The sequence below is a fragment of the Cataglyphis hispanica genome, chromosome 17 (assembly GCF_021464435.1).
Source record: "Cataglyphis hispanica isolate Lineage 1 chromosome 17, ULB_Chis1_1.0, whole genome shotgun sequence".
In the NCBI taxonomy this organism is placed as follows: domain Eukaryota; kingdom Metazoa; phylum Arthropoda; class Insecta; order Hymenoptera; family Formicidae; genus Cataglyphis; species Cataglyphis hispanica.
Window position 1 is genome coordinate 593,432 of NC_065970.1, and position 19,627 is coordinate 613,058.

At 35.4% G+C, this 19,627-nt stretch overlaps 1 protein-coding gene across 3 annotated transcripts; it reads left to right on the forward strand.

The window, feature by feature from the left end:
- Positions 1-643: 643 nt before the first annotated feature.
- On the forward strand, positions 644-19,098 carry LOC126856079 (myosin-IIIb-like). Of its 3 annotated transcripts, XM_050604258.1 has the most exons (18): positions 644-895; positions 9,543-9,689; positions 10,166-10,500; positions 10,901-11,182; positions 11,341-11,925; positions 12,168-12,559; positions 12,654-12,982; positions 13,146-13,652; positions 13,921-14,204; positions 14,291-14,565; positions 14,633-15,000; positions 15,085-15,195; positions 15,269-15,525; positions 15,702-15,910; positions 16,048-16,128; positions 16,519-16,683; positions 17,079-17,100; positions 17,367-17,520. In XM_050604258.1, exons 3-18 carry the CDS (start codon positions 10,168-10,170, stop codon positions 17,376-17,378), a joined length of 4,212 nt encoding a protein of 1,403 aa, XP_050460215.1. In that variant the 5' UTR covers positions 644-895; positions 9,543-9,689; positions 10,166-10,167; the 3' UTR covers positions 17,379-17,520. The 3 variants fall into 3 exon arrangements, with proteins under 3 accessions (XP_050460215.1, XP_050460213.1, XP_050460214.1); XM_050604256.1 differs by lacking the exon at positions 17,079-17,100 and having other exon boundaries at positions 17,367-19,098; XM_050604257.1 differs by lacking the exons at positions 16,048-16,128; positions 17,079-17,100 and having other exon boundaries at positions 17,367-19,098.
- The last annotated feature ends 529 nt before the right edge of the window (positions 19,099-19,627 follow it).

Below are 19,627 nucleotides of genomic sequence, written 5' to 3' on the forward strand. Positions count from 1 at the left end.
TTTAAAGGTAGAATAAATAATTTAAAAAAATTATTTAAAGCCACATATTTTTAATTTATCCTCTGTATAAAAGAAAATATAGTTTGAATTATAGAAATTAAAATTTCTAAAATTGATACCAAAATTTTAATATACATACAAATTGTAATCAAAAAAGTTCAAATTTTCTATAAATTAATCTGAAAAAAAAACAATATTTATTAATATATATTTTTATATTTTATATTAATATATATTTATTATATATATATATATATATATATATATATATATATATATATATTTTATAATATATATTTTATTAATATATATTTGCTAAGCAAATTCATAAAATAAAAGAACGAATAATCAATGTAAAAAGGATAACAAAAAAATTAAATTTGTTTGAAATGTCTCATTTTAAAATTGAAATAACAAATAAATTAAAATTACAAGGCTAATTATTCGACGAGCGTTTTTAGCGGACTTTTGATCGGATGGGTGCCCAATTATGGAGTGCGAGGGGAAGACGAAGGTGAGGAAGGATCGAACGTGTTGTTCCGGAAGAGAGAAGAAGCGCGGCGCGGACGAAGACCTACGATAGAATGGAATGGAAGGGGTGCCGACGCGGTTTCCTTCGAACACGGCCGGTATCACGTTGAGAAGACGCCGCGCGCTCGTGCTCCGGTTGATACTGTTTCACGGCACATTTTATAGTCAGCCGGTCGCGAAGTAACGTAGTGAACACACGATGATCTCGCGGATTTTATAAAACCAGCGTTCCTCCGTGCTTAGCACATTAGTGGGCCTGCATCAACTCGATCGACTGTCATCTGCGACGATTCTTTATCATTTCGTACTCTCATCGTGACTGAACGGCTTCTACCTTTCTGTTGCGGATTTGTCAGCGAAACACGTGAGTGATGTTTAGCGTGATTCAGAAAATTATGGTGTCTTTTTACATTTCAATCCTTCGTTAGAAATGCGTACAAGATGTATACTAGTGCAGACTTTAAATACTTTTATTAATAATATTCAAATAACATCGATTATTTCATCTATTATATCTGTGTAATCCTGCGCATATCATTTTGTAAAAGTGGAGATAATGATTTTTATATAAAATTGATAATAATGATATGCAGTGATTATTCAGACAGCACTTGCTAACTTGTGATATTGATAATTACTATATATGTATATATAATATAATACAGCTTGAAACATGTAGAAACGTATGTATGTATGTAAATATACAAAAGTATATATATATATATATATATATATATATATATATATATATATGTATATTTACGCGCGTTATAGATATACTCCTCAATTACACGAGGAAATTTATTCTTTTTTTTTTTAAATAGAAACTTTGAAACTTGGATAATTGAAAGTACATTTACATCTAAATTTTCTAAAGTGATAAAGCAATAATTTGCAAATGGCAAATGCTTCTTAAATAGTATATAAATGTCTGTAGTATTAAAATATGTATATAAATATTGCGCACGAAAAGACAAGATTAATGAGAAAAATTAGTGTTAATTATCACATTTTAATCCTCAAGCACTAAACCAGGATCAGTTATTCACACGACATGCATGTTCGTTGCTTATTAAATTTAAAAAAAAAGATCATGCTACTAATTATCTCGCATCAGCATGTACACCGCCCATTTTCAATAATCGCTGATTATATCGCGATTTTTTACTACTACGCGCGATCGCTGAATTATGTATGAGCATATTTTATTCTATATTACTTGCTCTATCTTACTTTACGCGTTTTAATGTAACAATTTAAAACGATATACACAATTCAAATATTTCGTATGAAATAACATATACAAAAAAGAGAAAGATTGTTTTTAAAAAGATTATAAAAATTTTAGTATAAAAAATATTAGTGCATTGCCAAGTTATATTATACAAATATTAGAACAGATGTATAATTAAAAAATGTATGCATCCTAATAAATTGCAAATTAAATGCAATTATGTATAATGCGGCTGAGATGACGTCAACGGATTACCAAAAAAAAAAATTTGTCGATTCGGAGTTTTATGAAGGAAGGACGGTATTACATTATCATCATTTTCATCAGTAACAATGACTAATGATAATGAATCATGAATATATTTATCTAAGCGCCGATAAGACAACGGTGGTCTACGAAAGCACTTTTACGAAAAATACTTGAACTTTGTCGCTGCTCTTTATTTATCGAGAACAGTGAGCTGCAAATTTCGGAGAAATCGGCTGTCCTCTTTACGGGAATGTCCTCTAAGCGGGGCGTGTGCCGAGCGTCGCACCTTGAACTCGACAAGAGCAAGAAAGACGGGTCATGAACACACTTTTTCGGATCGAACGATCGCTCGAAGGGCATCGCACCGATGCCGAAAAACTTTCTCGGCAAGTTGCCGTATATAGGCATGCCGCCGATATACTATAGAGGAATGGTAATAATTGATCAGAGAAAGAAAGAGAGAGAGAGAGAACCAGTTATACGAAATTTGGTCACGCGAGTCTCATGAATCACGAAAGACGATATTTTCCGTCATGAGAAAAAAAAAATGACTTGTATGTCTTGGCTTCATCTGTTGATCAGCTGCGTTACCATTCTCTAGAATTTATAATGTGATTCTCCAAAACTGAGTCTAGGTTTATTTAGAATTCTTACGTGCCTAAGCTTCCTTATTATTACAAGGTGTCCTGTTCCAATCGAATACAAATTTTAATGAAACATCCATCGACCTCGATATGCACGTCGTTTGAAATGCGCTCTTTAAAGTGCGATCGGCTTAATTAGGATTTAGCAAAGTGTCGTCGCAAAAACTTTGATGGCTGTCGCGTATCCGCGAAATTGCACGCATATAATGAAGATTGTGGAACATGTAGATAGATAATTAAATGAACCGAGCAAAGCGCGTACTTCACCAAACATCCGCGCGCCGGTAACACGGCTAATCAAATATCTGTTACAAGCGAGTTATGTGAACAACTTTCGAAGAAGCAATATCCTTCCTAGTACCTCTAGTCTGTAATCATCACCATGTATATGGGATCTGTATATAATTATTGCTTTTTCCTTCCGATATAATTGAGATGAAGATAATTTAATATTCGGAAAATTAAATTTGCTCGCATCGGTTTATGTTACTTGTAATTATAACCACCTTGATTATCATAAAAAAAGAAAGAAAAATGTTAATTATATATAAATATAATAATATTGGTAAACTTTTAAAAAGGTTCATTAATCGAGTTTCCTACTAATGAATATTGATGAAACTTTTTTTGCCTGCGCTCCAGATAATTTATTCTAAAATTTAACTATACCAATAGATTACGAGACATTCTTTCGATCTTATGACATTATGAAAAGGAAATCTGTATGAAACGTGTTCATTACAATTGCAAGGAAACGATTGCGTCAGGGAAAGTAACGTGATTTGATCATTACGGCAGTAGGAAATGATTTCGTCAGATAATCACGAGAGGAGTAATCACTCCCGACCATACTCTTGTCTCATTTTCTTTGTCCTTATCGTGGATTTTTTCTTATCTCTTTCATAATTTTTACTTTAATGTTCATATTTCAATTTCACGCAAATTTCCGCCTGAGATTTTTTTTGTTACTTTTCCTACGCATTATAAGAGAGACGGAGAAAGAAAAAAAGAAAAAAAAAGAAGAGTACAGACGCACGGTAAAAATAATAGAGTCAGTACGGTACAATGTAACAGCGGATACTGTTACATGACTATTTTTCTCGCGCACCGCTGCACTCGGGAAGTGCATTTCCATTTCCTCGGCAAGATCGATTTCGCTACCGGAATCTCGGCAAAAATCTCGTAATTGAGAGCTCGACGCATAATGCAAAAAGTATACTATAATAAATCAAAAGTAATCCAAAAAATAAAAAATTTTACGACATTGAAATTTATATGTAAAATAAATATCTTAGTAATTCTTAAATTTGCGTGTCACGCGCAAAAAAAAAAAAAAAATCCACGCGTATGGAAGAAAATGTTATTTTTATGTAAAGAAAAATTTGCATTCATATTGCCGAAACTCATCTGCAGTTAAAACTCATCTGAATTCACCGTCAAATTCTTTGTTCGCATTTTCGATGTCGCCAAATCAACTCTAGGAATCCGAGTCTTGGAGAAGAACAGGGACACGTATTCAAACAAACGATAAGAGAGAAAGAGAAGGCAGCGCGGGAAGAGAAAATGAAGCCAATAATCTGTGGCCGTTCGGCTCTGAATCTTCTCGGTGGCCACCGTGATTGTCGCGTTTGACTTTCTTTTAAAAACTAATTACCCCCCCGTCCCTCTCGCTGACTTGCAGCTTTTTCCCCGACGGAAACGTCCTTTTCCTTCGTCGCTGATTGTTTTAATATACTTCATAGTGTGCCAGGCAAGAGTCACTCTTTAACGTGTCGTAGTGCCAAAATAATACGAATGGCACGCAATCCTTTACGGTGCAACAATGCCAACGGAGCTCCGTCATCACGGAAGTCCATTTATTGCATGGGAGTTATGCCCCGCATATAATGAGAAGAATTCTTAAACTTTATTTTTATAAAAGAAAAGTACGAATAAATATAAACCAATGATATGATAAACAATTTAAATCAATTCTTAAATCGCTAACAACGATTCATTTCTTCCCAAACCTACTTTACAAGATACACCTTGATCCAGATATAAAATGTATATATATATATGTCTCTTTTTATTTTTCTCTCTCTTTCTCTCTCTCTCTCTCTCTCTCTCTCTCTCTCTCTATTGTAATTATCTTCATTCTCACGCCGCGATGTACGATACAATGGAATAAAAAACACATTTTGCTTGCTGCCTGATACAAAGGCAACGAGAATATGACAGATAAATAATAATATCAATAAATGGCAATAAAGATGATTGATTGATGGTTGATAAAGAGTTAATTTTTCTTTCTTTCTATATAGCAGCTTCTCAGTCAAACATTTCAAGCCGATTATATTTTCGCGTATTCGTATCTTGATGTTGCATGTACCTTTCCTTTCAAGCAAGGATTCCTATACGTAGGCAGCGCAGCTTTGTGTCGTAAATATTGCAACTTCATTTACATACAAAGAAGCTGGATTACGCGTACCGTGTTTTGGCTTATTAAAAAGGCGGCGACTAAGGCTTGCCGTGTTACACAACGTCTCGTCTTTTGTGGCGCGAAACATTTCGTCGCGAACTATTTGCAATTCGATTTTCTTACGGAGATTTCAACAATGACGGACGCATAGTTAATAGAGCGGATACTTCGTGGTTCGTTTGAAAATTTCGATCGTTAAAAGAAACTGCGCTCATCTATCTTACCATTCACCTCCTTTGCAAGATTTTCCCGGCGACGGCTCGTTGAATAAGTACTATAAGGTGTTTTAGACAATGCAATTTCTACGCAAATCAAACAACAAAATTTGCATTTCTCAATCTAACATTTCGAATAAATAATGTCGAAAAATTAGTCCCAACTCATCGCATTCTCAAGTTACTAGCCGAGAAATATCGTGACAGATCATCGAGACGTCAAATTCTACACTGAGAAAAAAAAAGTTGTTGATTTGACTAAATGTATTCAACTGATTATTATGTTCTTAATTGAAAAAATTGAAGTATTTAAGTATCAAATACGTCATGTTAAATTTAATATGTCGTATTTAATTTAAATATTTAAATATTTCAATTAAAGAAATAGAATAGACCTTTACGGAAACGGCAAAGTTACGCGGATCAAACGGTATGTTTCGCACTAATTTGTCCCTACAAGAAACTACGATAATCCGCGATCGAACAATCGAGTTTCTCGTCTCGCAACGATAACTCATCGAATCGAAAGCTGAAAGTCCAGAAGTTCTTGCATGATTATACCGCCCCGTTTACTTTCTATGCAGCCGTTGCATGAAGAATATCAAAGTGCGTTCTTATTAGACACAATACATTATTTATTTACACATTTATTAATTTAAGCGCCGGCACAGATTTCGTAGCGCAAAGCTTGACTCGAATCCTCATCTCGGACGAGGATTCGAAACGCACGACACATTTTTCGCGAACCTATTGTACCGCGATCGCGATTTCCATGATATCTCATCTCTATTTTATTCTATACAATTAACTTAACATACGCGTATCCTGGAGCGCGACATTCCCGGCGACGTTCAATTTCCACATTACGCAGGAGCGCAGCGTGTAGTCATTGATGGCACGCATTGTACCGTTACGTCGTCACGCTGAGAGGATTAAACCAGCGGAACCGGAGCTCTGACTACGTATGTACTATAATCGGGAAAAGCTCCCATCCTTTTGCGGAGCTCCCAACAGTTTGACATACGACCGTGCGAAAAGCAAACCTGCGCGAAATTACAGCGTGAGTAAAAACTCGTCTTCCTCTTTCTCTCCTTCTTTCTCTCGCTTCATTATCTTCTTCATCTCTTTCCAAGCGATTTATCAAGATATTAATAAAATCACGAAAGCGGAACTACAGATATTTAACCTTTGAAATATACTCAACGTCTTTCATTTTTCTTTTTTTTTTTCTTTTTTTTTCTAAAACTTTTTAGGTAAAAAATATAAAGACTCACCGATTTAGTTGACGAATCCTCGGAAAAATCATAATCGTTCAGTATTTATTTCTCTTCGTGTAATAATCTGAAACAAATGATGAAATAAATAATTTTGTAGAGCAAAAACTCGGAAAAGAAATTGATCGCTATATATAAATCGCGACGCGAAAAATGTCATCTGTCTCACGACATTTCCTACTTTCGAGTAATTATTTCAGCGGAGACGCATGCATCATCTTCGCGGAGTCTCCCAGAGATATGGTAATAAAAAATTGTTACGCTTTTTCAAGTCCCGTTCCGTATTAAATTACTATATAATGTGAAAGAAGCTGTTCCTACTCGACGATAATTTGATCGAAATCGCACATCTTCGGAAATTGTCATTTTTATATTTAAAGCACGTCAAATTTAACGGAATATGTAATAAGAAGATAGCCAAAGCAACCGATAATCGTGATAATTTTTTTTTTTTTTAATTTTACACATATAATACAGAAAAATCACGTGATTAGCATCACGTTAATCAAGTATTGTCCAAGGCAGCAGGGCATCACTTTATAGGTGAACCCTTAAACCGATTTCATGTCGGGTTTCCTCGCTCTAATACTCACGGCGAGCACGTGATTGGGGGCAAACGTGATTGCCTTATTGTTGCACAATTGATACCTTTGTCAAAGGTATCGAACCGTAAAATCGAACGCGACCATGTGTTTTCGCGGTGAAATGTCTCGAGGATCATCATGCAAGATGACCATCTTTTGCGATCGTAAAGACAATGCTTTCGTAGAAATTGCAGTAAAATGTCTGCAGTAGAGAGTATCGATCTGTGAAATGGATAGATGAAAAAGACTCTCTATTGAAGAACAAGCTATACTCCAAACTGTGACTAATCATCAAAAATAACAGCATGTAAAATTGCCAGCATGATTAAAAAAATTTTGTCCTTTGAAAATATTATATTCTATTTTTCTTATTCTTTCTGCTACAAGAAAGTCTATATTTAAAGTATAATATTTAAATAATAATTATAAATGTGTGCGCGCACATATACATATACACACATTAAACACATCTTATGTTCCTCTTCTTAAGCACTCTTCATCAAGTATGAAATCATATACGCTAATTTTATGTGTGTGTATATAATTACTCAAATGATGGGAATCGTGTCAATGACGTATTAATTGTTTGCACGTGCGTGAATCTGCGCATATAATTACACGGTTGCACTAGAACTTTGTGAGATAAATACGTATACCGTAACAACGGTTTACACGCAAAAGTTGACGCTCGTGGAAACTCGTTCAGTTTCCTACTAAAAATAATGCGTACAACCGCAAACACGCGTTTATCGCGTTAAGAAACATCGAACGGATCGTCTCAAACGAATTAATAAGGCTATCTTCCGCATCACTGATTATCATGATGATCGGGAAATCTCAATTTATTAAATTGAATTATTGAATCGGTGATGTTCTTCGAAATAGAATAATAACAGTCTTGTAAAGCTTCTCTTTAATATCCTTATTATCTAATTTAATATTCTTACATCTTTAATATCCTATCCCTAATATCAAAAGTCATAAAACAATAGGCTTTATGATAAATTATAATGGTGGAATATATGACGTCGCAGACGGTAACATTTAAAGCGAAAGTTAACGACGGTAACATTTAAAGTGAAATTTAATAGTTATCTCGGTTATTGTAAATAATTATTATTTCCTCAACTAAATTACTCTTCAACATGATGTTTAAGAAAAATTACGATAAAACAGTTTACTTGTGCGAAAGATTTAATATTCTATTTTTGTTAAGAAATTTTTTTGACAAAAAATAAAAAAAATAAATTAATTCCAAAAATAAATTACGTAATATTATTTATGATTTAATAATTTATCGTTTTTATATACCGCGTAAATAATTCGTTTTTCAAATATCAAATATCGTAAGATCATTTTTACAAAATTTATTTGCAAAAAACCGAACTTGTAGAATCTTTTTGTAATATCATAAGAATTTTTCGTACTTTCTAATTTTTCATTATTTTTAATTCATACACATATATACACAATCATTAATCACTTATTGACAATCTCATTTATAATTACTATAACTGATCAAAATTTCAGCAAAAACATGATTTAACGTTCGTCATTTAATGTTTAATTAAGACCCATTCTTGCTAGTCACGCTACAAATACAATCTGCATGCTTAGTGAAATTAAGCGCATCGAAAATTAGCAAGGCGGCCTGCGAAACACTTTAAGAGAAATCCTTTCGCCGATACACACAAACGGACATCGAGTAAAATCGGTTTTTTTAGTGTAATCAAGAGAGTATCTGATTCAACTTGTCACATTATTAAAAGACGTCGACCCTATAAGAATAATCTCGCCCGCTATGAAATTAAAAAGGCAAGGGTATATAGTTTAAGAATATATAATTTATATAATGATACATTTTTAATTATTATCTATATTTGTGATTTATAATCACATCCAATTTAGAGTAACGAAATGAAGCCACTGCTAAGTTTCGATCTTTATACGGCTTCATACAATTGAATAAGACTTCCATCATTAAAAAAAGAAAAAAAAAAAACCAATCAATAACAAAAGAAATAATCAGTACTACTCGATATGATGTATCGAAAAAAAAAAAAATACACACCAAAAGATATAATATTTAATTTCTAATTTCTAAAATAGAATTTATCAAGGTAAACTTGACTGAGAGAAATTTTAATATTTATATATATAATATCGATGTCAATAAAAATTATACATCAGAATAAAATTTGATATTTTTCGACGTTGCAGTTCAGTTTTCTACGCGAATTGATGTTCGTATTGCACGAATGCGCTGTTCAACGATTCTCATGATCAGTTTTATACAATACAGTCTTACAGAGGAAAGCTGGAGCTAAACGGGGCGTATTTTTCTCGACAGATCTGAGACAAGGCAGAAGTGCGCCGGTCTAACCAGAGTCTAATACTATTAAGGAGTTAACGGGTATCCAGTTGGAAAACGAACGCTTCTAGTAGTATGTCGCAGTTGATCGAACAACGTTCACTGAGACCTTCCTAGTTCAATAAGGTATCCAAATTTTTGAGATTTTAAACTTTCGGGAAACAAGAAAAATCTACCGAAAACAAGAAGCAGTTAAAATTATTTTGACGAATGCAGTACAATTATCACTGTGTGACTGCGATAAAATTTTTTCCAATAAACTTTAACGTATAGCTTTCGCAAGAAAATGCAAAAAATTAATGAATGAATACAAATGTCATGGCATAAGTAGTCTTTAAAATAATAAATACTGTCAAAATATTTTAAATATTGTTGTCCCTTATTTCGGATTGAATCTTAAAAATCATGTATCTGAAATTTATCTTAAGCGTTTAATCAACATTTTGACAATTATAATTATAATTTTTAATAATCAAAAGTGAAAGAAGCGAAAGCGAATCAGACAAAAAAATTCAATCGGCGCTATTATTCTCTTTGCTGCTCCTCGCCTAATCATTTCAATTAGATATTGAATCGAACAATTTAATATCGACTATGTACAGAGATGACCGGAGGTGGGACCAACATGGCGTATCACGGCCTTAGTCAACATGTCAATTTTGACATGATACCGGATCCCGGCGAGCGTTTTCGATTGGAAGAATTGATCGGTGAGGGTACATATGGCGAAGTGTATGCCGCTTACGATAAAGAAACTGGCAACAAGGTAGCCGTGAAAATATTGGAGAATGTCGCTGACAATATCGAGGAGATCGAGGAAGAATATCTAGTGCTGCGAGATCTGAGTTTACACCCGAACATTCCTCTCTTCCACGGGTTGTTTTTAAAACGTGCCAAGCCTGGTCAGGAAGAGGATCAGTTATGGTTCGTGATGGAGGTATCGTCATTAAACGGTAAAATAAATCTATAGCAAAAAAAAAAAAAAAACGTGAAATTTATACAAAAATTTCCTTAATTTAAGATTAAAGATATAAAATTATTACCCGGAAGGCTTTAATTGCTATTGCTTGTAATTAGTTGTAATAAATGTCAGATTATATTTCGTATAATTTCATATTCATTATATATGCATACACGCAAAGACGAGAATTAAACATCTCCTTTGAAAAAAACGAAAAAAAAAAATAAGAAATTAAGAAAATTAAGAAAATATTATACTTTCTAACGGCGTCTATGCATTTCTATCGCTCTTCTATATAATTTCCGTAATTTAATTTGTCAGTTTTCCAAGGAAGCGAAAATCGAGGCACGTAAAGAGTTAATTGCTTCGGTTTTAGCTGTGCACCGGAGGCTCCGTGACCGATCTCGTGCAGGGTGTGAAAAAACGCGGCAGTCGTCTAACGGATGACCAAATAGCTTACATCTTAAAGGAGACCGTCGAAGCTCTGATATTTCTGCACAGCAATCACTGTATGCATCGCGACGTAAAGGGTCACAACATCCTGCTCACCGAAGAAGCGCGTGTCAAATTGGTCGATTTCGGCGTGTCCTCGCATCTGGCCGCGACTCTCGCCAGGAAAAACACATCTGTCGGAACACCGTACTGGATGGCGCCAGAGGTGAGTTAAGAAATTCGTAGTCCTTCGGAAGTGAAAATTTTCCAATAAATTAGAGTGCCGAAAATAATGCACGTTAAAAATCGAGCGACCTACATCCGCCTCGAGTCAATTGAGAAATCTTTCGATACAGAAATATTATTAAAAAAAAAAAAAAATAGGTGATAGCTTGCGAGCAGCAATTGGACTCCTCGTACGATTCGCGCTGCGACGTCTGGTCGATCGGCATCACCGCCATCGAGTTAGCCGAGGGCGATCCTCCACTGTCGGAATTGCATCCCATGCGAGCGCTCTTTCAAATTCCGAGAAATCCTCCGCCCTCCCTGAAGAATCCGGACATCTACTCGCCCGAATTAACCGATTTCATAGCCGAATGCTTGGTGAAGGATCTCGAGCATCGGCCGTTCGCGAGCGAATTGAAGGAGCATCCGCTATTGTCGAGCGTGGAGCCGATCGTGGGGAAGATCAGGGAGCAATTGAGAGAAGAAATACGTAGACAAAGAGCGGAGGGCCGAATTCACCGGCAGCCGGAGGTGACTACGAAACATGGCAAATTGAAGACGGACCGCAAGACGAGACCGGAGAAGATGTATATGGACGATTTGGCGGCACTCGACATGCTGTCGGAAGAAGGTATCGTCGATCAATTGCAACACCGATACGAGCAAACGCAGATATACACATACATCGGTGATATACTGGTTGCGGTTAATCCTTTCACTAATCTGGGTTTATATACCGGTATCGTAAGTATTTCTATGTTATATTAAACGAATGACTATATTTAAGTATAGATAAATCAGATCTGTGTAAAGTGTGACATGATAATTAATGATATATTGATATTAATATTAATTTAATAAATAATATTAATAATATGTATGTTATTAATTATGATATAACAGCCTATCTTTATCTTTACGTAAATATAATTATTAATATTAATAATAAATAAAATAAATAATATGTAATATATCCGTCCCCTTAGGAGCAAAAACGATACAAGGGCCAAGCGAGATCGGATAATCCTCCGCACATATTCGCGGTCGCCGATGCCGCGTATCAAGCACTGCTTCATCAACGTCAAAACCAAGCAATAGTTATTAGCGGTGAATCGGGCGCCGGGAAGACGGAAAGCGCGAATTTATTATTGAAACAGCTCGTGTATCTCAGCAAGGCGCCAAATCGCAACCTCGAGGAGAGGATACTTCAGATAAATTCTATAATGGAGGCATTCGGAAACGCCACGACCGGTATAAACGCCAATTCCTCCAGATTCGGAAAGTATCTGGATTTAACGATGACGAAAGGTGGAAAGGTGACCGGTGCGCGGATCTCAGTATACCTGTTGGAGCAATCGCGTGTGATCGCCCAAGCTGAGTACGTTCTTAAAAAAAAAATTAAAAAATAAAAAAAAAAAATAAAAAATAGAGAGTTTAATTAAGTAATGGATGAAAATTTTGTTACTTTTCAGAGGAGAGCGAAACTTTCACATTTTCTATTACATGTACGATGGCTTGGAGGCGGACAATCGCCTCTCAGAATTTTATCTCGATTCTACGCTTCGAAGGTATCATCGATATCTCACGCATTACAGTCACACGTCGCAGACACACATCGACAAGTTCCAGCAGCTCAAGATGGGTTTCAAGGTGCTCGGATTTCAGGACAGCGAAGTGGACACGGTGTATCGAGTTTTAGCCGCTATTCTCCATCTAGGTGACATTGAGTTCGTCGAAGTGGCAAGCCAAGACAATACCGACAATAAGAGCACAGTGATCGACAATATTCCGTTACATAGAGGTAAGATTTCTTTTGCCTCTCTTTTATTCGCTTTGATATTTATTAATTACGATACGATAATCAGAATTAGCCGATAAAACGTTTACATTTACGCAGTAATAATTCTCCATATAAGAATATCATAGTGAATTGCGCTCCGATAATAGAAGCACTTTGCTTTCAGTTTCGAAATTGCTCGGCGTCGAACACAATGATCTCTTAGAAGCCCTGACATCAAACTCGGTAATGACCAGAGGCGAGACAATTACGCGGAACAATACGGTGGCCGAGGCACGCGCGGCCCGCGACGCAATGGCCAAGGGTCTTTACGGTCGACTGTTCGATTGGATGGTGAACCAGATCAATTGTTTGCTGTGCTTTAGCCGCTCGCCGAATTACGAGCCGTTGGCGATCGGTTTGCTCGATATCTTCGGCTTCGAAAACTTCCCCAGAAACTCATTCGAGCAACTCTGCATCAATATCGCCAACGAGCAGATACAATACTACTTCAATCAGCATATCTTTACTTGGGAGCAACAGGAATACATGGCCGAGGGAATACCAGTCGATCTCGTCGAGTTCTCCGACAACAGACCGGTTCTCGACATGTTACTCAGCAAACCCATGGGACTGTTGGCGCTTCTGGATGAAGAGAGTCGATTTCCCAGAGCGACCAATCGATCGCTGATCGGTGAGTATTCTAGATGCATTATTCTATAAATGTAGTTGCGTCATACTGCTTCGGAGAAGCAAAAATTATTTCGTAAAACATATTAGAATTCAAATTTTTTTAAATAAATAATAAAGCTAATAAACTTTTTTCTCTTTTTTGTAAAGCTAATTTTTATACAATGTTCTGATTAATAGCGATTTCAAGTAATAAAATACCGTTTGCTATCCATACATATATATATTTTTAATTTACAAGTATATCAAACACTTTGCTATTTCTTCGGCAGAAAAGTTCCACAATAACATCAAATCAAAGTTCTACGTACGTCCCAAATCGGACGCGGTCTGTTTCGCGATCCATCATTTCGCCGGACGCGTCGTCTATCAAGCTGAAGGATTTCTCGAGAAGAACAGAAACTTCCTGCCGCCCGAGGTCATTCAACTGGTACGACAATCGCAGTACGACATGGTTCGTTTCCTGTTCCAATGTCCGATCACGAAAACCGGTAACCTGTACTCGGCGCTGCAGGAGAATGGCTCGAGAAAATCGCAATCCAATCAAAACACAAAAGTATGCGCGTCTGTGTTGAATTTATACTCTGTTCCTCTTGAATTTCTTTTTTTTAAAGATGCTGACAATATAATAATGTCCCGTAGGAACGTTATTCTAGTCGAGGTTTAGCCTCACAATCGAGAGCCCAGCAGACGGTATCTACATATTTCCGATATTCCCTGATGGATTTATTACAAAAAATGGTATCCGGCTCGCCTCAATTCGTTCGATGCATAAAGCCAAATGATTCGCGAAGTCCACGGTTCTTCGACAAGGACAAGGTTGTGAAGCAACTGAGATACACCGGTGTTCTCGAAACGATACGTATACGACAAAACGGATTTTCTCATAGGATACCTTTCAACGAATTTCTTAAAAGGTACTTCGAAATTACGGAAAAAATGCAAAATATTTTCATCAATTATGCGAATTCATAAACTCTACAGATACTGCTTCCTTGCTTTCGGCTACGACGAACGCGTGGTTGCCAATCGAGATAATTGTCGGCTTCTTTTGATACGATTAAAGATGGATGGATGGGCGTTGGGTAAAACAAAAGTATTCCTAAAGTATTATCACGTCGAATTCCTCTCAAAGTTATACGAGGAGCAACTGAGAAAGATCATTATGGTTCAAGCGTGCGTTCGACGCTGGCTGGCAAAGATAAAATTCAAAAAGCAAAAATGGCAATTCGCCGTATCGGTTGTAACGTTACAACGTCATATCCGAGGCTGGTTATCGCGAAAAAGAATGGAAGAAATGCTGGTTGAAAAACGTGCAAAAGACGAAAATATGACGTTCGATTTTAAGTCGAGTAAGTTTAATTTTTGATAGAAAATTTTTCCTAAATAGCTCCATAATTATTTATACCTTTGTTCGTTTTTATTTTCTTTTGTAGATGAGACAAAAAATAAAACACAGGAAAATATGGACGTTAATAATCGTGAGAAGCAACGACAAGTATCTAAAAATCTAAAACAGGACGATGCCGCGATTATCATACAAAGCCGTATGTATTGTACAAATTATAATTCATTAATCTATAATCAACGACCATGAATGTATAATTGTATTGTTTTTAGATTTTCGAGGCTATACCATCCGCAAACGTTTTGGATGCCAGCTGGAAGAACGTTTCAAAAATATTTTAAACAATTATGACAACATATTCGACGCTCATAAGGCATTGTTACGCGAAGGATTAAAACACGAAGACGCCGCTCTTATCGTTCAAAGATGGTATAAAAAAGAAGAGAAAATAGTGAAAAAGAAACCAATCGCGAAGGACTCCGTACATCCTAAATTACGACAAGCGGATCTAATCCAGTTTTCTCAAAATGTAATTAAAATCACTCGTTAAATTATCTCGAAAATTAATTTGCTTAAAGAGTATTTTGTTTTTATTCAAGGTTACCTGTAATCTCTTTATTTGATATTATACGGAAACCATATTAACGTTGTCGACAACCATTAATTTGATTAAGTTATTAGTTTCGTTATATTTATATGCTATAGGTACACATGAAGAATCAAGAGGTGCACAAAAATCTGCGTCGCAACAAGCCCGGTGTAAGATTGAGCGATATCGGGGAACCGCCTTTGGATTATGTACGTCCCGAGGGATTTAATATGGTACAATCGATATTGCATTATCGTAGCGGGACGCAGCCGGATGAGGAAGACAGCGTCAAGTATTACCGGGATTTAAAAGAGGAGATGAGCAGGTATATATATATATATATATATATATGTATACGTAAATGAAAAGAGGCGTCGTTTTCGCTGCTTCGATTAAGCGTCGCGAGCGAATCGGAAATTTACATATTGAATTTTCGAATGCTTCTGGCACTCGCATCGCAAGTGGTTCGGAATTCGAAGACGACGAAGTTGGCTGGGACTTACCGTTGATACGGCTAGAAAATGACCTTCGCACATTGCCGAGGTATATCGTAAACTTGATCGACTGTATCTGTACCAGCTAGTTTATTTTGGCGCAAGTTATTCTCACCAGTTATATTTTAGCAGGCGTTTCTTTCAGAGAAAGAATCCTTAAAATGTATCCCTGAATTTTGAATTCTAGAAATTTATCGCGAATGTTTTTTTTTTTTTTTTTTTACAATTTTTGCAAAAATTGAAAAATTTTACCAAGTTTTCCAAATCGAATAAAATTTTTTTTATTTCCATTAAATTTTATTTCTTATCATGCCTATTATAAGCGCCGTTCTATGCATATTGACGTTCAAAAGTTTTCTTAATCATCATATATTGCGCTTCACATTGATGCCACGATTAAATATCTATATCGAAATATAATAAAATTATCCTAATATAGGAATCGGAGCAGCCAGATTCTGGAAATGAATGCCGAGAGAAGAGATCGCGCGGCTCAGGGCGATTTTGCAGTGGCACCGGAGCAACATCTGTCAAACATTTGGCACAAAGCTCTGAGACATCCATCCGATCGACGCGAGAACGAGAGCTCCAAGAAAAATGTCAAGTAAGAATTGCGTCGCGAATAAATGTCATACTATTTTTCGCGTGTTATTACTTTGACGCGTTCTTAATTCTATTTACTTTGCGATGGTTAAATGTTGCGTAAATTTAATTGCAATTAATTTTCTTTCTATTCAAGACAAAGCAAAATGATGTTCGTGCTAAACTTTACTCACTTGCAATAACAATGTTTATAACTTTGTAAGTTTTTTATCAAATATGTTGCAATTCTAATATTCTATTGTATAATCTATCTATATATATATATGATATAATAATATCAAATTTTTTTCTAATGACTAAAATCAAATACAATTTTAATAATTAAAATCAAAATGTAGCGTATTTTAATAAATATCTAATAACTAATCTCTTGCATTTATGTCTACGCGTTGCCAGAAACATCATGGCAAATTTCCAGGTAAAGTCATAAATTTGTAGTTGTCAAAAGACTTGAATACGTGTCTACTCCTTGGTAATTTTGTATAATTTGTATATCTCGCTTTCGTAAAATTCTCGAGTTATTAATATCAAATTAATGCTTAATACTATCTTTATACTTAATTATTAATAACCGAGAAAACGAGTCATATGGCAAAAGGTTTTAATCCTTTTTAAATACCTTCCCCTTTTAAATTTTTTTCTAAAAGATATTAAATTTTCAAGAATGCATCGATTTCTTTTCAGTACAAGGATTAATGAACTGTATAGCAACAACCTGCAATCACACGCAGATGGGCAACGTGCAATCGGTACTCCGCATATCCACGATCCATCTGGCCTACGAGTCACAATCGACGACCAATGCAATGCCGTAAACGAACAACAGAATATCCTTAATGGACAAAGTCTAATTAACGATCATCATAATTTTGTTAATGAACGCCACACCTCGATTAGTAGCTGTAACAATTATCAAGCTCCTTGCAAAATAAATAATAGCGTAACGAGGCAAATAAAAAATACGGAACAATTAACTAACGGCTTATCAAATGAAAACAAGTCGGAAAAAGCATCGGATCGATCGGATCCTAAACAAAATGGTTATCCAATGAAAAATCATCAAAATAATGTGGATCATAAGAATGGTATTAATCGATTAACAAATGGAAAATCGACGGATCAAGAACAGCTTCAGAAAGACAATTTCCATATCGCCGCTAATCTCAGACAACTTCTAAGGCCGACTGTGATTGAGAAACGGCAGGAGATCGCCAAGGTCGAATACGATGACGAGGATATTAATGGCCCTTACAATTTCAGACAGCTCCTAAGGCCGACCGAATATCTCCCGACGGAATCTTTAAGGAAGAGGAAAGGAGGACTTGTTTCTAATGGAGGAGTGCCACTGCCGAAAGACAAAGTTCCGGAGAAACACGTTAAGAGAAGAGCGCCGTTGGCACCGACTCAGAATAGGCCAGTCAACGGAAAGAAGTGATGTTACCTTGTATTATTCAGTAGAAATATTCCTATCTAAGAGATTTGACTTCACGGATGAATGAATATCATCTACGAATAACACATAAATCGTGATGATTAATTATTGTAAAATATTGACCATTTTTTTTTTCTTTTTTTTTTTGTTAAATCTCCTCTCGACATGTATATACAAATTAAGAGAAATTTTATTATTATCGCCATTAACACAAAAAAAAATGTAACTTGAATCCTATTAGAATATATAGAAAATAATCGTCGAAGAATATATAATGCACTGTGCGCGTACAGTATAATTTCAATAATCGATAAAAAAATATTTTACATTAATTGGGTACGAAAAATAGTATGATATATACATGTGAGATTCGATACAACATCTAGCTATAACGCGAATTATATATAAGAAAGATGCATTATATTATAATATGTATATTATTGCGGCATGGAATTGCTCGATTCTTTTCAACGTAGAGAAGATAAAGAAAGAGTTCCGCCTTTATATATATATATATTTCCTTTCCGTATAAAAGTACAATATCGTGTGCTGTATAAAGTTGTGTGATTTCAAAGTCTGAAAAGTTTTCTTTAGGGCTAATCACAATATGCATTTGCCGGATAACGTTTGCGTACCAGAAAGATATACACGAAATATTTCATGCTGTTTTATTTAGTTGGAAAGATAATCGATGGCAATTATATACTTCTTCCATACCGAATTCTTAGTAAAGATCGCTAGTTTTTATCATAAACGTATCTATACTTATTCAAAAGTGATGTAATGTGAAACAATATATTCAAGAAATCATATTATCGCGGCAATATATTTAACTCTATAACATAATTTATTATTACCACTTGCTACGAAAATATGTACCAGAGTTAGTACGCGTCTAGTACTAGTCATGTCTAGCTTTATTTAAGTTTTAATCCATGATCAATGTAGATACAAAAAAAAATAAAATAAAATATGCTTATTAAATATTTGTATAATAATTTATCAACATGCAGAGTTTGCATATTGAAAAAACGATCGTATTTGTTTAGTCATAAATTTCCAATTCATTTATCTTAAAAGTACCTATCCCATTAATCACTCTCTAGTTAAATTTATCTCCCGCAACGAATACTCGCTTTAATCGACGCTTGTTTCGTTCGAGTCAGCGATGTCTTTTTATTCCTTTTTTTTTTTTAATCGGATTAATTTATTTTATAGACAAATTACTCCCACTATAGGTCAACCGATTGAAACGTCAATTGAACTGAAATCCTGAGACGTGAGTTTATTTCGTGTGCTAAATACTAAATGACGGGAACGTGATTCGAGTTTCCTAGGTGGAATTATCGAGCAATTTTGATCGCGTTCGTAGTCTCCTCTTGGAGACGACGTTTGTGAAACTGTCTCTCGCAACTTTTCTCGCGTCTTCTCCGAATTACTGGCGATCGTCAATGACGATGAACGTCGACGAAGAGCGTTGCGCGAGGAACCGAGAGATGGCCGGGGTTGCGGC

Coding starts and splice junctions, on each gene's coding strand:
- LOC126856079 (XM_050604256.1), top strand. CDS start 10,168: ATGACCGGAGGTGGGACCAACATGGCGTATCACGGCCTTAGTCAACAT. Junction 11,183..11,340: donor CGTACTGGATGGCGCCAGAG/GTGAGTTAAGAA, acceptor AAAAAAAAATAG/GTGATAGCTTGCGAGCAGCA. Junction 15,196..15,268: donor CGCGATTATCATACAAAGCC/GTATGTATTGTA, acceptor TATTGTTTTTAG/ATTTTCGAGGCTATACCATC.